This window comes from Asterias amurensis, chromosome 4, assembly GCF_032118995.1.
Source record: "Asterias amurensis chromosome 4, ASM3211899v1".
NCBI classification, from domain to species: Eukaryota; Metazoa; Echinodermata; class Asteroidea; order Forcipulatida; family Asteriidae; genus Asterias; species Asterias amurensis.
Genome location: NC_092651.1, coordinates 17,101,266 through 17,118,796, shown reverse-complemented (window position 1 = coordinate 17,118,796; position 17,531 = coordinate 17,101,266). Strand labels below are relative to the sequence as shown.

At 39.8% G+C, this 17,531-nt stretch overlaps 2 protein-coding genes across 4 annotated transcripts in view; one reads left to right on the top strand and one right to left on the bottom strand.

Annotated features, from left to right (window-relative positions):
• The window catches only part of LOC139936091 (uncharacterized), a 45,313-nt gene extending 32,386 nt beyond the window's left edge, over positions 1-12,927 (top strand). For both annotated transcript variants that reach the window (XM_071930809.1, XM_071930810.1), the window contains exons 3-7: positions 1,670-2,797; positions 3,768-4,283; positions 6,024-6,141; positions 7,606-7,798; positions 8,925-12,927. In XM_071930809.1, the coding sequence (XP_071786910.1) occupies positions 1,670-2,797; positions 3,768-4,283; positions 6,024-6,141; positions 7,606-7,798; positions 8,925-9,197 (2,228 nt within the window). In that variant the 3' untranslated portion in view covers positions 9,198-12,927. The remainder of the gene's footprint in view (positions 1-1,669; positions 2,798-3,767; positions 4,284-6,023; positions 6,142-7,605; positions 7,799-8,924) is intronic.
• On the bottom strand, positions 12,505-17,483 carry LOC139936093 (glutaredoxin-like). Of its 2 annotated transcripts, none has more exons than XM_071930812.1 (3): positions 17,352-17,483; positions 16,702-16,858; positions 12,505-16,058 (listed from the first exon to the last, which is right to left on the bottom strand). In XM_071930812.1, the coding sequence occupies exons 1-3, from the start codon at positions 17,369-17,371 to the stop codon at positions 15,897-15,899; spliced, it is 339 nt and encodes a 112-aa protein (XP_071786913.1). In that variant the 5' UTR covers positions 17,372-17,483; the 3' UTR covers positions 12,505-15,896. The 2 variants fall into 2 exon arrangements, with proteins under 2 accessions (XP_071786913.1, XP_071786914.1); XM_071930813.1 differs by having other exon boundaries at positions 17,348-17,369.
• Positions 17,484-17,531: the final 48 nt, after the last annotated feature.

The window sequence follows — 17,531 nt, the reverse complement described above, 5'->3', positions numbered from 1 at the left end:
ACCATGTGTGTTTACTTGCAAGGTAGAGTTGTTCTTAGAGAACTGTCTTGCTTTATTCTATACCATCCGCCCTGGTAAAAGTTAAAAAGCAGGACAGTTCCTTTCAGAACTGAGAAGTCTCTACTCCGCGGCAGTAGAATAAAGCAAGACAGTTCTCTAAGAACAACTCTACCTGGCAAGTAGATACACACATGGTGTTATCGCAAACCAAATATTATTTCTCCTTACTCGGCTAGTCAGACTCTCTCCCCTTAACTGTTTAAGTGACTGGCCAGCAGGACCATTTAGCTCGTCATTTCACTTGTCCACCCCCTTTTTCACGAGTTATCCATACTTTATATTAAATATGGATGCTTTTCAACATTGAAATATCCAGTTGGACCACTCGGAGTGAAGTTTGACTGGTCCTCCGGTGTTTTAACTGGCATTTGGCCAGTGGACCAACTGTCGAAGGAGAACACTACTTATGTAGTCTGATTGCTTAGAAAGGCAATTGAAACCAAAGTAATGCTTTGAACTAAAATGTCTTCTGCATTTATTTTATTTATTTCCTCAAATCCTCCAAACATGGAGGAAGATAAACACGTAAATAAAGAACGGGATAACCCTGACACTCTCGGACGACCCCAAGACCATCTTGACAAAGTATGAAACAAAAGGATTGTCAGAATGATCTGAGTAGCCGACCGGGAGTATCAAGATTATCACATTCAAGTAACTGGTTATGAAACAAAACTGTTTTGACACTATCACAAATACCACTGTACGTACATGCGCGGAACTCCTGACACATACATGTAGACAAAACTTGTTTGTCACAGCAATTGTTTTTAATCTCTGCCTTTCGCCTGATCCTGGGATGCAGTTGTTTTGACATTGGTCCAGGAAATGATGGTCCCTTCCTGTGGGAACTATTTCACTTGTAGAGTACGCCAGCGATGACTAGGACAAGCTGGCTAAGGATGTTGACAACGAAGGTTTACTTCGGGCCAAAATTCACTGCAGTTCAAAACAAAAACAAAGTGTCAAGGTCTTGGTTAGACAGAGGCTTTTTTGGTTGTAAATAAGGCAGAAACTCATTCCAAAACAACATGTTTTTCACAAAAAAAAACCCAATTTTATATTTAAGGCTATTTAAAGAAATGCATGGTCATTGTGGATTTATGGGCTACAGCACATTGAACATTTAATCATCTTTGACTTATTGACTATTTCACATAGGTATTAAAAAAAATAAAGTGTGTGCCCCCCCCCCCACCCCCAAGGGGTATGGACATCCCAATGTGGACTTTATAGGCCAGCTTATGTGATGATGTGCTCATAGACAACTTACTTATATCAGTCAGATGCAAGCTTGTGGCTGTGTGTACATGAAATTATGAACTCTCACCCAGTTACTGCACACAAAAGCACTGGTGGTCACATCAAGAACAGCGCCACCACCATTGTGTTATGATGTGATGGAAATGCTTACTGTACATGACAGTGCAGTCATGTGGTTAGAGTTCATTATTCATTATGTACATGAACAACCACAGGCATGCTTTGATAATGACATTCCTTCTTAAAGGAGTTGATCAACTTCTCTGTAGTCCCCTTAACAATTGAACATTAAAAAATGATTTGTTGATTTGTAACATATCCCTTTCGCTTTGTCCTCAATTCTCAGAAGAGAACACACCTTATCAGCCCAGCCAGCCAGTCAATGTTACCCAGAACTCAACGAGTAACAGATACCCCACCGGTGTCCCTGCGTCTGCTCCCATCAACACCACAGAGACTGGCGAATCCTACATTCCTCTAGATGAATGTAGCACTGGAGATGGCCAACTCCACTCACAGAGTGTCCCTGCAAATGGTCGCTGGGATAATGACAGAAAGAGCCAGGAGCTATTTCAGATTGATATCCCGACGGGCAGGCCGGAGAGCTCGGGCAGCAGTGGCAGTAGCATTCCAAGTGAGATGGCCCCCTTGCCGCCCTCCCAGCGGGATTCTGATCCTTCGGAGAACTACGACGTCCCCCCGGTGTTACGGAGGAATAATTCCTCGACAAACGTGCAACCCACATATGACATACCCCCAGCTTTAATGCGTAGAGATTCGTCCTTTAAGAAACAGGATGATATTTTCAAGCCTGTTCCCGGACAGCAGAGCATGGACTTGAACAGAAGCTTCTCCCCAGATGAAGCGTATCGGTTGAACGAGACCCCGCAAGATTTGTATGATACACCGCCCCCGCATGAACCTGGTAGTCTGTACGACATCCCACCAGGGATGCATAAACTCATCAGGAACCAGGACAAGGAGATGAGCCAATCCACGGACAGACTCGCCCAGGACTTCCAGAAAATCTCGTTCCGCAACTCAGTCGGGGCAACTGATGCCGCTCCGGACCTGTACGATGTACTTCCCTCGCCATCGTCAAGTGTTCGGAGCGCCACAGATCTTTATAGTTCTCCAGTAAATGGATCTGCTCAGAAAACAGCCGCACCTCCGCCGAGACCCCCGAAGAGACAATCAGTAACCGAGTCCCAACCCGTGGCCACGCCTCCCCGGCCGCACAAGCCCAATCACTTAAAGACCATGCCAGTAACACCGCCTCCAAGTTTTGATGACTCTTTGTATAATCAACTCCCGCCCCAATCTTCTAAGGTACTCTCGCCTGTTGATCTGGATAGCAGGCTCCAACATGTTGCTCCGGTGTATGACACACCCCCAGTTGCCATCACGAACTGGAACGATGTAAAGACGACGCCGCCTTCTGGACACCAGTGGCTGGATAGCAAGATTCCTATAGGTAAGGTTTGCTGTTCGGTAACTTTGATTTCAACAATAGTTACTGGTCTTGGTCCAGATGTTTTATTTATCTGTATTTTAATTTTGGTTTTTACAGATATGTGTGTTAGCACTGTATACTCAGTACTTTCCCGAGTCCTGTGAAAAACCATCACATGTATATTACTCGGGTGGGATTCGAACCCATAACCCTTGCAATTCTAGAGCAGTGTCTTACCAACTAGACTACCGAGATTGCCCGGTAGCTACGGCTACCGGGCAATCTCCGTAGTCTAGTTGGTAATTGGGTTGCAAATTTAACATCTATTTTATCTGTAATGGTTTAACACATCCATGTTCCTGCCAACCCTTACTGTCCCAAATCATTCTGGAAAAATTGAACACTATCAATCTCTGGCTGTGGTCTATTAAAAATGGGTTGATGTGGCTGGCTTCCAAATGCACCCTTGTGGCTTGAACATGCCCCATACCAGCCAATATCGTAATGACAGATTAAGCTGCATCCTTACATAACAGCTTACATAACAGCTTTCCTAACAGTCTGATTATGCTTCATGGCTCTGCTTACCGTAAACAAAGAATTGGCCTTACAGAAGCAGAGAATTCCGTGCTTACGCCAAGTGTGTTTCATGGCGTAGCGGGAATTTTTGCTTGTGCGCGTGTGTACTCCTTGTTACTCAGTTACGCGTAGAAATTCTGTGCTTGCACAGTTAGCAGGGAATAGTGATCGTCAGTGCAGAATTCGGCAGTAAGCATAGCCATGGAATTTGGCCCTTCAAAAGGGTTAGCAAGGACCTAAAAAGTAAGCTGTCCAAATCATTTGAAAATTGAAAAAGAGTTAACTGGTTATAAAACAATAAACTAATTGTCTTACACTATTTGCAATGAGCACTTTGCATTAAAGCTATAAAGCTGAAAGATAGACCATCATTAGTTCATTTGTTGTGAATATCTCTGATGTTCTTCTGCAGGATACGTCAACACCAAGCAGTCCCCCATCAAGCCGTCTGTCGCCATGCCGTCCTCGTCTGTCCCACCCAAATCTGCCGGTTACCGCAACATGAGAGGTGGCATGCTACAGAGGGCCAGCACAATAGAGTATGACAGTCGGGATAGCCACGCACAGATTGCACATCAGCAACAGCAGCAACAGCAGCAGCAGCAGCAGCAGCAGACAAGCTATATGCCGATGAGTGGCAGCAGCAGTTCTTCCAATGTGTTCCAATACCCGGACAACTCCCTCTACATGCCCATGGAGTCTGCCAACGAGGGCCTGAGGCCGGAGGGACGTCTTCCGTCAGATGCCCAGAATGAACCCTACGCCTTAATGAGCAGTGCCGTGGGTGATTTGAAGGATTTCCCAATACAGAAGAGGGCGCTGCCGGGTGATTTCCATCGGCAGACGATCTCGGGTGGGCGGCCACCACCTCCAATAGACAGAAGCTTAAAGCCAGATAGGAAGCTAAGTGAAGGAGCAGGAGGATTGAGTAAGTAGAATTTCACCTCGGGTCAAAGTTCACCAGGGTTTGCTCTTAAACTTGTTATTAACTAGCCAGCAGCAGGCCTGGAATGTCATCTTTGAGAGGGCAAGGCACTTTTCATTTTGCAAAGGGCACCTCCATTGGAAAATCTTATTGGAAACTTATGAAGGGGCACAAAGGCCAAGACCAGGGGCAGACGCCATGGCCTCTGTGGTCTTTGTGTAATTCCAGGACTGCAGCAGGACAAGTTAATTTGTCATTTCACTGGTCAGCCACTCTCTTCACCAGTCCAAATTCATATGAAATAGTAATGCTTTTCAACACGGAAGAAGCTAGCCTGACCAGTTGTGGTGAATTTGGCTGGTCCTAGGGTGTTTTAAGTAACTGGCCAGCGGATCACTGTTAAAGCCATTATAACACTTCGGCACAGAAAAAAAAAGAAAAAAAAGTTCACAGATTTACAAATAACTTACAGGGTTTACAGAAGGTAATGGTGAAAGACTTCTCTTGACATATTATTCCATGAAATGCTTTACTTTTCGAGAAAACATTAAAACAATTATCAATTCTCGTTGTCGAGAATTACGGATTTATTTTAAACACATGTCATAACACGGCGAAACATACAGAAACAAGGGTCGGTTTTATTTTCTCCCGATTTCGATGACCGATTGAGCCTAAATTTTCACAGGCTTGTTATTTTTTTTATCAGTTGTGATACACGATGTGCGGGGCCTTTGGACACTGTTTACCGAAAGTGTCAAATGGCTTTAAAGGAGAACCCCGTTTTGGATTTACCCAATCCAACCAAGGAGTGCAGTCAAACATCATCCTTTAAAGAAAGTTTTTTTTAAATTTCACTAAGCAATCACTTCCTCTTCTAATGGAGTGTCGAGACTGATGGTACGTGCCGTGGCAAGTTTGAGATGAGTGGAAGTCAAGTTCTGGTGTTGTCAGAGTAGGCCTTAAGGTTTAGGTCACGGTTGTGAAGCCAGGGTTGACGAATTTTCTCAAAAGGGGAATTCTTAATAGAGGGATGGCCTACTGGGATTTTTTTTGTGCAAAGTCTAGGTAAGGATCATTAAGTACTTGGACCAAGGAAAGTAAAATTCAAATAGAAAAAGTTTTCTGTATTACAGCACCACTTTTTCTTTCTATATGAAATAATATAGTATGCGCTTGGAGGCTTTTCGCATTAGATGATTTACAACTGTCTTTTTATTATCATTATTTACCTCAATGAGATATCCCTTTTTGTAAAAAATGAGTGAAAGAGTGGTGGCAGGATACGGACAGTTATTCTTCAAATCTCCACAGGGATACATTTTATTTTATTTATTTTATTTATTTCTTGTTTATCCTGGGAAATCCATTCAGTAAGAAAAACTCACTGATCTCCCATGGATCCCAGCTAATAACAAACTACAGAAGTGAACTTAAGATAAAAATATTACAAATTTACACAGAAAAACATTGCACATTCATTTAAAAAAAGTACTGGATCCAAGCACACATACATTTTGAAAACTACCAAAAAACGTTTTTAAATAGGACGAAGAAATTAAAAGGGGGAAAAATACACATCCGTTAAATACACACAACCAAATACAAAAACAAACAAACAGATGAACCACAATATAACAGTAAAGATTTGCAGTTTTCCGTATTTGTACATAGTGTAATAAATCATGGGTTTATGAAGAATCTCTAATCAGTGACTAAGATATTGCTTAACTCTTTCTACAGACAACATTGGAATGGCAGGCAGTTTCTACGCAACCACCACTACCACAGATGACATGGGCCTAGTACCAGTCCAATCATCCAGAACGAAAAGCTTCAGCAGAAGACCGGACCAATACGAGTAAGTGGCTAGAAATTGTATTCCATTAATAGACATCGGCGTTTGCCTGTAGTCTCCTCCTTAAAGGCAGTGGACACTATTGGTAATTATTCAAAATATTTATCATCATAAAACCTTTCTTTATTACGAGTAATGGGTAGAGATGGATGGTATAAAACATTGTGAGAAACAGCTCCCTCTGAAGTGACATAGTTTTTGAGAAAGAATTAATTTTCCACTAATTTGATTTCGAGACCTCAATAGAATTTGAGGTCTCGAAATCAAGCATCAGAAAGCACACAACTTCGTGTGACAAGGGTGTTTTTTTCTTTCATGATTATCTCGCAAATTCGACGACCGATTGAGCTCAAATTTTCACAGGTTTGTTATTTCATGCATGTGTCACCAACTGCGAATTACACCAACTGCGAAGACTAGTATTTGACAATTACCAATAGTGTCCACTGTCTTTAAATTGTACCCCACTGGAATCACTGGCACCGCTCCCTCCACAGCCTGTCGTTAAAATACTGCTGGTATCAATGCATATTTGGTTTGCGGTAACACCCTGTCTGGATCTACTTACCAGGTAGAGTTTGTTCTTAGAGAACTGTCATTGCTTTATTCTACTACGCGGAGTAGATTAATCGCGTGTTCGAGAGACTTCTCAGTTCTGAAAAGAACTGTCCTGCTTTTTAACTACTACCTGGTATAGAAAATTGGCTGAAACTACTACTTTAGCTTATAGGATCGTAATTAACTGCACTACCGCAAAGTCAGTTCTTGAATTGGTCAGTTCAGTGGAAACAAATTGTCTGGCAGTTCTCAGACGTGCAATCAAGGCAAGACATTTGCTTGGACAGTTTGATTGATTAGAAGTCGATTGAATCTTGCAGTCATTTTGTAGCCGATAAAGGCCTTTTTGGGTACTTGCTGCTTGCAATGCCTTTGGTTCTCTGCAAGGTTAACTTCATGTACATCCTGAAAACAACCAGATAATGCTAGTCGTAACTTTTTTTTTTTTCAGAGCCAATTCTTTTTATCCATAATAACCAATCTACTATTCCATCGCTACCCAGTTCTGGCTCATTTATCAGGATTAAATAAATAATAATAATATAATAATAATATCGAAGTCTTACAAAAACTATATATAAAGCGCACGATCTACAAAACAAACAAGATGCTCAAGGTGCTTTACAGAAAGAGAGGTTATTGAAAGTTATGAATTCTGAGACCCAATAATGTAGCACCTTTTAAGGGTTTACATGGTGCTACGGCGCATTTAGCAGCCACAGCCAGAAACACAGGTGCGAACCTCTTCTCTTTTCGACAAATGCACTGGGTTCTTTTAAATGCGTTACACAACACATGGGACCAACGGCTTTTGTCCCATCCGAAGGACGAAGCAATGGTTAAGTGTCTTGCTAAAGGACACTGTTCTCAAACCTAACTTTGCCCCTCTTTCTTCTTCCCAACTCTCAGGAACCACAGGTTAGACCACGATTCGGATCCCTTCCGAGGGCGCACCAACACAGGTGAAAGCGCTACCTCATCCTCTGATGATGACATGTACGGCGCCGAAGGAGACCATTTTCAAGTAACTCGCCCAGTCCCTGTACCGGATGAGGACACGTATATCTACAAGGATCTAACTCCAATGGGGTCTATACTCGAAGTATGTGATAAGTGTTTCAATTGTTTGGCAAATAAAGCCCGGTTCATACTTCCTGCGAATGCGAAGCGAATGTTGACGTCACAAATACGGAGCAGTTTAACTGTGCTCCACTCGCTTGCAAATATCACTGCAAAAGGAGAGTTGTGACGACAAACTCACGTAAAATTCGCTTTGCATTCACATGAACTATGAACCCGGCTTAATACGGTCTTTCTTTTGCAACGTCATGGCCATAGGTTTTGTCCATTGATTGAGAACTGTTGGACTTTGAGCAGAATACAGACTTTTGTGCGTGGATTGGGTTTACCTGATCGGGCCCAATTTCATGGCTCTATTTACCGCCAAAATCTGCGCTTACAATCACCATTCTCCACTTGCTGTGCAATTGCCAAATTTCTGCGCTAGCAGTGCAAGTGTATATTGGTATGCGCAGAATTCCCTGCTTCCGCAAGTGCCCATTCTTTGATTAAAGTAAAGCAGAGCTATGAAAATTGGCCCTGATTGCCCTTCTCTAAAAACTGAGCATTTCTACTCGTTCTTTCTGTTATTGGCACAAACTGGCTGTCATGGCTGTTGGTTGTGTGATCAAATAAACAACAAAACTCACCAAGGAATAACCAATGTTACACAGTGCTATCTTTAATCTTTATTTAGTTTTGATTTTTTTTAAATTCCTAGTCATTTCCTTGTCTATATATATATATATATATATATATATATATATATATATTTTTTAATTTTTTATTTAGGACATGTTTTCTTTTGTGTCGGGACAGTCCCAACTTTTCACCGAAGTGTTTATTTTGCTGTTTGGGAAAATAACATTTTTGTTAATTTTGTTTAAATGCTTTCTTGTTACATTTGATTTGTAATGATAACCATTATAAAAGTATTGCTGAACCAATTCACCTGACGTCAGCATCACAAAACGTTTTGTCGCCTTTTTGGGAGTAACAGTCCCAAGCTGTAGTATGCACTTTTGGCGATGAGGCATTTACTAGGGGTCGATAAATGTATTTGACAGGACTCGGGAAAGTGCTGAGTATACAGTGCTTACACACATCGGTGTAAGGGTAAAACCAAATTCAATATATATATATTTATTTTTGTTGTCTTCTTGCCACAGCGCCCAATAGGTGAGGGTGTATCCAGTTCACCAATCCCAGCCTCGCTTCTCTCCCAGCAGAGTGATGACATCGAGTATCTGGAGCTATCCCACGAGAATGAAGAGCCTCGTCAACCTCCGCCAAGGCCTCCCAAGCCGAGCTCCCCCAAGGTGGACTACATCGACCTGGACCACCAGAGGATGATGGCCCTTAAGAAGGTCACGGATCAGAGGGAAGAGGAGCTCCAAGATCCAAGCATCACGGGGCGGGGTACCCTTAAGAGAGAATTATAAGGGGGGGCGTCATCCTCCACTCACCAAAGGTTACATTGTATATTCCCCAGGCTTTAAACGCCCCAGGGAGCTGAGAAGGTCACTGATCAGAGGGAGGAAGAGCTCCAAGATCCAAACATCGCGGGGCGAGGTACCCTCACTCAAAGAGATTTATAAGGGGGCTTGTGGTAGCACCATGTGTTAATTTCTTTTAAAGACTCTGGACACTATTGGTAATTGTCAAAGACTAGCCATCGCAGGTAGTGTATCTTAACATGTGCATAAATTAACAAACCTGTGAAAATTTGAGATCAATCGGTCGTCGAAGTTGCGAGATATTAATGAAAGAAAAAACACCCTTGTCACACGAAGTTGTGTGCTTTCAGATGCTTGATTTCGAGACCTCAAATTCTAAATCTGAGGTCTCGAAATCAGATTCGTGGAAAATTACTTCTTTCTCGAAAACTACATTACTTCAGAGGGAGCCGTTTCTCACAATGATTTATACTATCAACCTTTCCCCATTACTCGTTACCAAGCAATATTTTATGCTAATAATTATTTTGAGTAATTACCAATAGTGTCCACTGCCTTTAAGTAGAGCCGATGATTGTCAACTTAATGTTTCAATCAGTATGCTCTGATCATCTTCAGGAGGATGCTGGACCCGATGCTGCTCAAGTACTGCCTTGGAGATTAACTGGTAGTTGGGCTTGGCTTTGGTGCTACCGCAAACCTCACCTAATCATAGTCCCCTATTCAAAGTTTCAAATCCTACTTTTTAACGCTCTACGGGAAATAGGAACAAAATCATCAGTTGTTGAGAGTTTCTTGTAACATTTTAAAAATAATATAATCTTGTAAGTGTTTTACATATGATGGATCAAGGGTAATTGTAATAGATATTATAAAAAAGGAAGTATTTGTAAATAATATTTTAAATTGACTGTGATATATAATAATATTAATGTATGAGTGATGCATTGTGCATTGAATTTACATGTATAGTACTACAGAATTCTAAACGTGTTGCACTGCTTCAAAAGATATTTGGTTTTTATCATCCAAATATATTCATAATTTTCTTATATGTATATTTTCAATCTTGGCTGATATGAGAAATGAATGAACTGTTATGACCAAACACTGCGTAATGTAGAGAGATTTACCGAAGGGTTTCTGGAAGAGTAGAGTAAAGCAAATTAAAGTTTACAGGAAAATAGAAAGTTTTTGAACTACATGTGTAGCGTGTGAAAAAAAGTATTACAGTGGGTGCTAACAAACTTCAGGAAAGAATATCTAGTGGTGACTTTTACTATGCTCTTCAACTGATTATAAATGTTGCCGTACGGACAGCTTTATTACTTAGGTATATTCAGTAATTGCTTTTGTGAAAATTAGTGCACTCAAGTGGACACATGTAACGGGTGGTTGACGCATATTGTACTTATTACTACGACAGTTTGGTCAATAGACCGATCCATTAGGCTCCCACCATGGCGCACGTGTGAGCAAGAACACGTGAGCCTCTCCAATGCCATTCTGCACAACTTTGCTGCACGCGCCAAGCATACGCGCACGCCCATGTCAGACTTTATTTTGTAGGACTTTTGGTGGCGCAATGGGTTGTGATTGGTCAGAGCTTAATGGGTCGGTCTATGTACCTCAATGGTTTGGTGTACATTTTGCTCTAACTTTTGACCAAATGGTTTTATTTTCTTTGAAGCAATTGTGTCCCAGCTGGTACAGGGGAGTAGGTGTATTTGAAATAGGTATTCAAATTAGTTTCAACTGTTCATTCATTATTGATGGACAGAGAATAATGGTGTGTTTTACAGTGCTCCAAAAATAGCATAAGTTTTTGTGTGCAGTTTTACCAAAAAACAAGCATATTTTGTTCAGAAGCAAATAATCATTCAAAAGCATTGTTTTATTTGATAGAAACATTGAATTTTAAAAATACCTTTGTAAAAGTCAAGTCCAATTAATGAAGTTTCCTTGGACAAAATGTCAAAGTTAAACTAGCTAAATTAAACTATTATGGAATTTTTCTTGTAGTCTCTGGAGCCAGTGTGTGTGAAGTGGGCGTGCATTTCCGTGGAATGAGGTCACACTTAAAAACATCGGACACTATTGGTATCTCAACAGATGCATAAAATAACAAACCTGTGAAAATTTTAGCTCAATTGGTCGTCAAAGTTGCGAGATAACTATGAAAGAAAAAACACTCTCGTCACACAAAGTTGTGTGCTTTCAGATGCTTGATTACGAGAACTCTAAAATCTAATTCTGAGGTCTCGAAATCAAATTCATAGAAAATTACTTCTAAATCTAAAACTACGTCACTTCAGAAGGAGCCGATTCTCACAATGGTTTTTACTATCAACATCTCCCCATTACTTGTTACCAAGTAAGGTTTTATGCTAACAATTACTATGAGTAATCACCTATAGTGTCCACTGCCTTTAACATCTGTTAGGTCAAACTTAGTACAAACGAGATTTCATTCTTAAACAGGGTGACATGTTCAAGGTCAGTGCACTGAGGTAGAAAATGCAACAAGATTGTTTGAAACCCATCTATGCACAAATCTTTCCAATCCTTTATGCATTCTCAATCTGCAATCAGCAGGGTTATTTTTTCATATTTACCTCTAATTTTGTATCCAAATTGGTTTCTTTACTGTGTATGTGTAGAAAATCTGTTATAGAAATGTCTGATGCGATTTTAGGATATTATTCTCCAAAGCTTACTACCCTCGGAATATTCAGGGCTGAGTTTCATAAACCTCTTCGCAAATATCTTAATAAGCCAAATATGAGTGAGGCACTTGTCGCAACTGTGTTAACTTTATGGAGTTTTGGCTGGTAACCTGTTTATACTAAGCAAGAGTTGTCAGTGCTAAGCCAATGTGTTTTGTGCTTAATTCTTGTTTTCATAGAGATGTTTAGCTGAAAGTACTGCTCAGCGAATTTCTCTGCTTAGCAAAAGATGAGTGAGGCAGCAGATGTAACTGTGTTAACTTTATGGAATTTTTTGCTGCTCACCTGTTTCCACTAAGCAAGAGTTGTCAGTGCTAAGCAAGTGTTTTGTGCTTAATACTTGTTTTCAATGAGTTGTTAAGCTGAAAATACTGCTCAGCGAATTTCTTTTCTAAGCAAAAGATGAGTGAAGCAGCAGGTTATCTGTGTCTGCTTAGCAAGGTTCATTTGAGCTAAGCAGATTTTTGTGCTTACAGGGTAGATACAATTTGGCCCAGGTTGGGGTTGGAGTGGGATGAGAAACCTGTATGTGCACTTGGATGAGCTTATCTCAGGCATGCAACTCATTTCCTTTGTATTAAAAAAAACAAAAAACGGCGCTGTGAGAAACTGAAAACTAGTATCAAATATGGATCAGCGTTTATGTTTGATAACAATGAAATTAAGTTATTTATCGATTGAATTAATTCTGCAACTCTCCAAAATTTTGCAGTGCTTAAAAAATAAAAAACCTGCCCGACGCAAAAAAAACCAAAAAAAAAACCAAGTTTTTATTTGAAGGGAAAAAAACTTCAATTAAATGTACTTTTTGGCTGCAAACGATCTAAATCAGAGCAATAAATATTTGTAGGTGCACATGTACCTTGTTTATTTGCTGGTTCTACCGACTTATGTTAATAAATAATCCTTTGCATAAATCCGTATATATTTTATGAATTTGTATATTGTACAGTACTATTATTTGATTTTAATTTTGAATGTAACAAAAATGTATCCTTTCTTTTGTTTTTTTGATAATCTGCAGTTATCTGCTTGTAATTTTCAAATGGAACAATTTCTAAAGCAAGTGTGGTAGTGTTTAATCAAAGAGATAGAACGAGGAGGCAACCTTCATACTTCAGAGGAAATTAATGTATTGTGACTGCTTCTCCTCATAAGCATCAGGGCCAATTTCATAGAGCTTAAAGACAGTTCACACTATTGGTAATTGTCAAAGACCGGTCTTCTCACTTGGTGTATCTCAACATATGCATAAAATAACAAACCTGTGAGAATTTGAGCTCGATTGGTCATCGGAGTTGCGAGATAACTATGAAAGAAAAACACACCCTTGTCACACGTAGTTGTTTGTTTTCAGATGCTTGATCCGAGACCTCAAATTCTAAATCTGAGGTCTCAAAATCAAATTCAGAGGTACGTCACTTCAGAGGGAGCCGTTTCTCAGAATGTTTTATACTATCAACCTCTCCCCATTAGTCGTTACCAGATGAGATTTTATGCGAAAAATTATTTGGAGTAGCTACCAATAGTGTCCACTGCCTTTAAAAAGTTTCTGCTAAACAAAGCAAACTTTAGTAAACCAGTCACAGATTGTACATGTTAAATGGAATTTTGGCTGGTAACCTTATTTTGTTAAGCAAAGTTTTTGCTGTGCTTAGCTACCTTTTGTGCTTAAGCACCTCCATGAAATTGTGCCCAGGTCTTAAACATCTAATCCAACATCTGAGCTTTAAATCTTGCAGTAGTCTCATTGAAAAGAGACCAGCGTTTAAGCCAAACATACACATAAAATTAATGCATAATATAAGTTTGATAATTGAATGAATGTGTGGTGAACAGAGGCTCGGGTTACTGTCAGGAAATTGTGTCATCTTGGGCCAGTTTCGTGGCTCTGCTTACCGTAAGCAAATAATCAACGCTTGCGGAAGTAGGTAGTTCTGCGCTAACATCAAGCGAATTTGAGGGTTTGCGGGAAATTTTGGCTTGTGTGCTTGCAAACTCCATGTTACTGAGCATTCTTCGCTTTTACAGCTAGTGCAGAAATTTGGCTCTTGAAGTGGAGAATGGTGATCGTAAGCGCATAAATTCGGCAATGGTCCGTGTTTGTACCAGTGATTGTGGGTGTGTGTAGTAGGAGGGAGGTTAACAAGTCACTAAAACTTATTTAAATGTCCGGGCAGTTCTGACTCAACTCATGCACCAATATAAAATTGTAGAGTTGTCTCTTTTGACAGTCATGCACTTGGTTTTAAATAATCAGACCTTCTTTTGCAAATGGAAATGATTCGCACTCGAATATCTCGCTGAGTGACTGCCTCTAGCTACCTGAGCTCAATTCAGAAATTTTGCTTAACGAATGTTTGCTCATCAGTACACAGATTTTGTTCTCAGATAATTTTAAACATCACAATGTCTTATCAGTACAAAAATATACCATAAAAAGGGATGCTTAAGGGGAAAATCACCATGTGTTTTCAATTTGTTTGCTGCTGTTTGAGTATAAAAGTATTTTCTTCCTCAAAATTTCCAATCTTAGTAGAAGCTATAAGCTTGTTTTTTGTATTTGTCTTTGTGTTGAGATGATCTTCCCAATGCAGCAAACTCTCATAAGGGGGTATAAGCACCTACTTGCAAACATCCAATCAAGAAATTGTGATCCAGTAAAAAACTAGACAATTATTTATTCTAGTCATTGTGAAATCAACGGTTTGCTTAGTAGGATTCAAAACGGTAACCACAACCTTTTGACTGCAAGTCCTGGGCCTAATTTGTAAAGCTGTTAAGCAGAAAATACTGCTTAGTAAATTTCTTTGGTAACAAAAAATTACTTGGGCACCAGTTGCAACAATACAAACCTTTTTTGAATGTTGGCTGGTAACCAGTTTCTGTTGAGCAAGATTTGGCTGTGCTTAGCAAGTTTTTGTTCTTACAGGCTTTATGAAATTGGGTCCTGTTGTCTAACCACTTGATCATAGTGACATGATAAATGTTGTTAGCATGACTTGGCTGCCGACATACTTGGCAATAATTCTAACTTGGCTGATATATTCTACCACTTTCCTTCCAGAAATAACTGTTGATACTAAAATAATAACATTCTGCACAGATTTTACAATTTAAAATTGCCATTTTGTTTTTATTGCAATTTATTTTACATACCCTGATTTTTACCTGTATCTGACACTGTACTTACCAACTCATGCAATTTGGTTTTTACTGTATTAAATAATTAAATGGATATTATTTGAGTGAATAATAATTGCAGGATTAAAGAGATAGCTATGGACTATTTTAAACCATGAGTCGCTGTGTAGTATATCTTTTGCATTTTGGTATAAATTATGAAATCTGAACAGAAAGTGAATTCCATGTCTGCTCACAGAAGGGCGAGTCAGAAATGTCTGCTCTGCACAGAGGTATCTGGGTGAAATCTGAGTCAAAGCGACACCGACTACCATTGCATTCTGCTCTACCAGCCAGGCTCCTATAGTGGATGATACACATGCCTACATCCTTACAGACTGTAAAGGGGTTTACCCTGTTTCAGCCCCAAGAGTAGGTGGCAAATGCCCTGGGCCTAGTGACAGTTGATTTGGGTGTACATGATTATAAATGTACATGAATATAAATTACAGGAACAGTAGAAAACAACTGGTACGTAACATGAAATGGATCTAAACTGGATATTAGTCATGCATTATTATAATCACCAGGGCATGACGGGTGAGTTATGGAAAATATATTCATCATTCAAATCCATACAACTTAAAAGAGGTTGAATAAAAATAGTCTAGTCTCTGTCAGACATAAGAACTAATCCTTACAATGTACATGTACAGAAATCTAACAAAGATGGTAACTATGATAAAAAGTTAATAGGAGCTCTGTAAACCCGTATTCAATCATTTTAAAATCCTTTTTCGTGGCAGTTGTGCGATTTTGCGTTTTATCCTTAACATCACGACATTGTCTCTCCATTGATCAACCCTTTCTCTCGTAGTAACTTCACCAATTCTCCAGACTCATACTTGCTGTGTATGTCTGATCCACCTCCTATATGCTTCTGGTCGATGAAGACACTGGGTACTGTCGACGCCCCCGTCATGTTGTATAACACTTTCTGTAATTTGAAAAGAATAAATTGAATGAATGGTAAATCAAATCTAAGTGTTACATAACGGCCATAGAATGGTAATAGTCTTATACAAACAAATATCCCCATTTAGCATATGGAGGAAATAGATATGTGGTTGAACAAGGACAAATCTAACTATAGCAGTTTGACCCAATGATCTCCGGATTAACACGCCACAGCCGGAAACCTAAGAAACCTAAGTTGGCAGTCTACCTATTTGTCAATATCTTTGAATGTTTGATGGGTAATCAACATTACAGCTGCATTGTTTTCCAGTGCCCACCCCTACAGCCAGAAGGCACTCCTTGTTGGTAAAAGACCTAGTGTTTCCAAGCTTTCAAAGTTTCAATTGGTGACAAATTTGGATTTAATTGACGCATAATTGACGCATATCCAGGCCGGTGAAAGGTCACTGGATTTTCCGGCTCGGTTAAACTGACCTGGTCAATCTTATTGGGCACCTTTTGCTAGGCTAAACTACCCACGTGGCGTGGTAAAGCTACCTGTGAGGAAAGTTACCTGGACTGTTCGCACTGGATTTGAAATGGGTAAGTAACCAACTGGCTTGGTTACCTTACCCAAATTAAGTCCAGTGCGAAAAGAGCTCAAGAGTATACTTAAAACCTACCTGTATATCAGGAGCGTCAGGCCTCAACTCAATCTCAAGCACATTGAAGTCTTTGACGCCAGCTTCTCTCAGTGTGTCTTTGGCTAGCAGACAGAACGGACAAGTCGACTTGGAGAACATCATAACTCGATGACTTTCAATCAGTCCTCTCACCAAGCTACAAAAACAGGGAAAGAAATCTGAATAATTTAGGTGTGTGACCTCTTTTGATGTTTTCTTGAAACACTTTTGTTGGAGGTGCTACCAATATCATGTGTGATTTTTAAAAGGCATGGTATGTTACCTTTGGTTTTGGGAACCGTTCAATTGTTTTAAGCTCGCCAGTAAATTAAATCATACCGTAGAGGACGCGCTTTAGCGATTTAAAACTGCGCAAAGTACACTATCCAATATCGAACACTATCCTATAGTCTTTCTTGGGCCAAGACAAATAATAATCTGCATGCAAAAAGCAATAGTAAATTTAAATCAAATTAAAATGTAGGCCTAAATTTCACTTAGACTTGACAAAATGTGAACAATAAGTACTTTGTGCACAGTCATTCTTGGGCACTAAAATGCCCTCCATGTTATGATTAAAATAAACAACTCAACAACCATCCCCGCCCCCTTTGGTCAGTGTTTACAAACAAACCCCATGTACCACCTACGTTCTCACGGGCGCTGACATCTTGTTTTACGATGCATTGTGGGAACAATTCTAAGTTAAAGAAACAGTGCCCAGATAAGAATGCATTAATTGCATGTTTTTATTCGATAACATTATTAACATTTTAATAATAAACTATGGGCTAGAATTTGCACTTTGACAAGTTAATTGACTTGTTTAA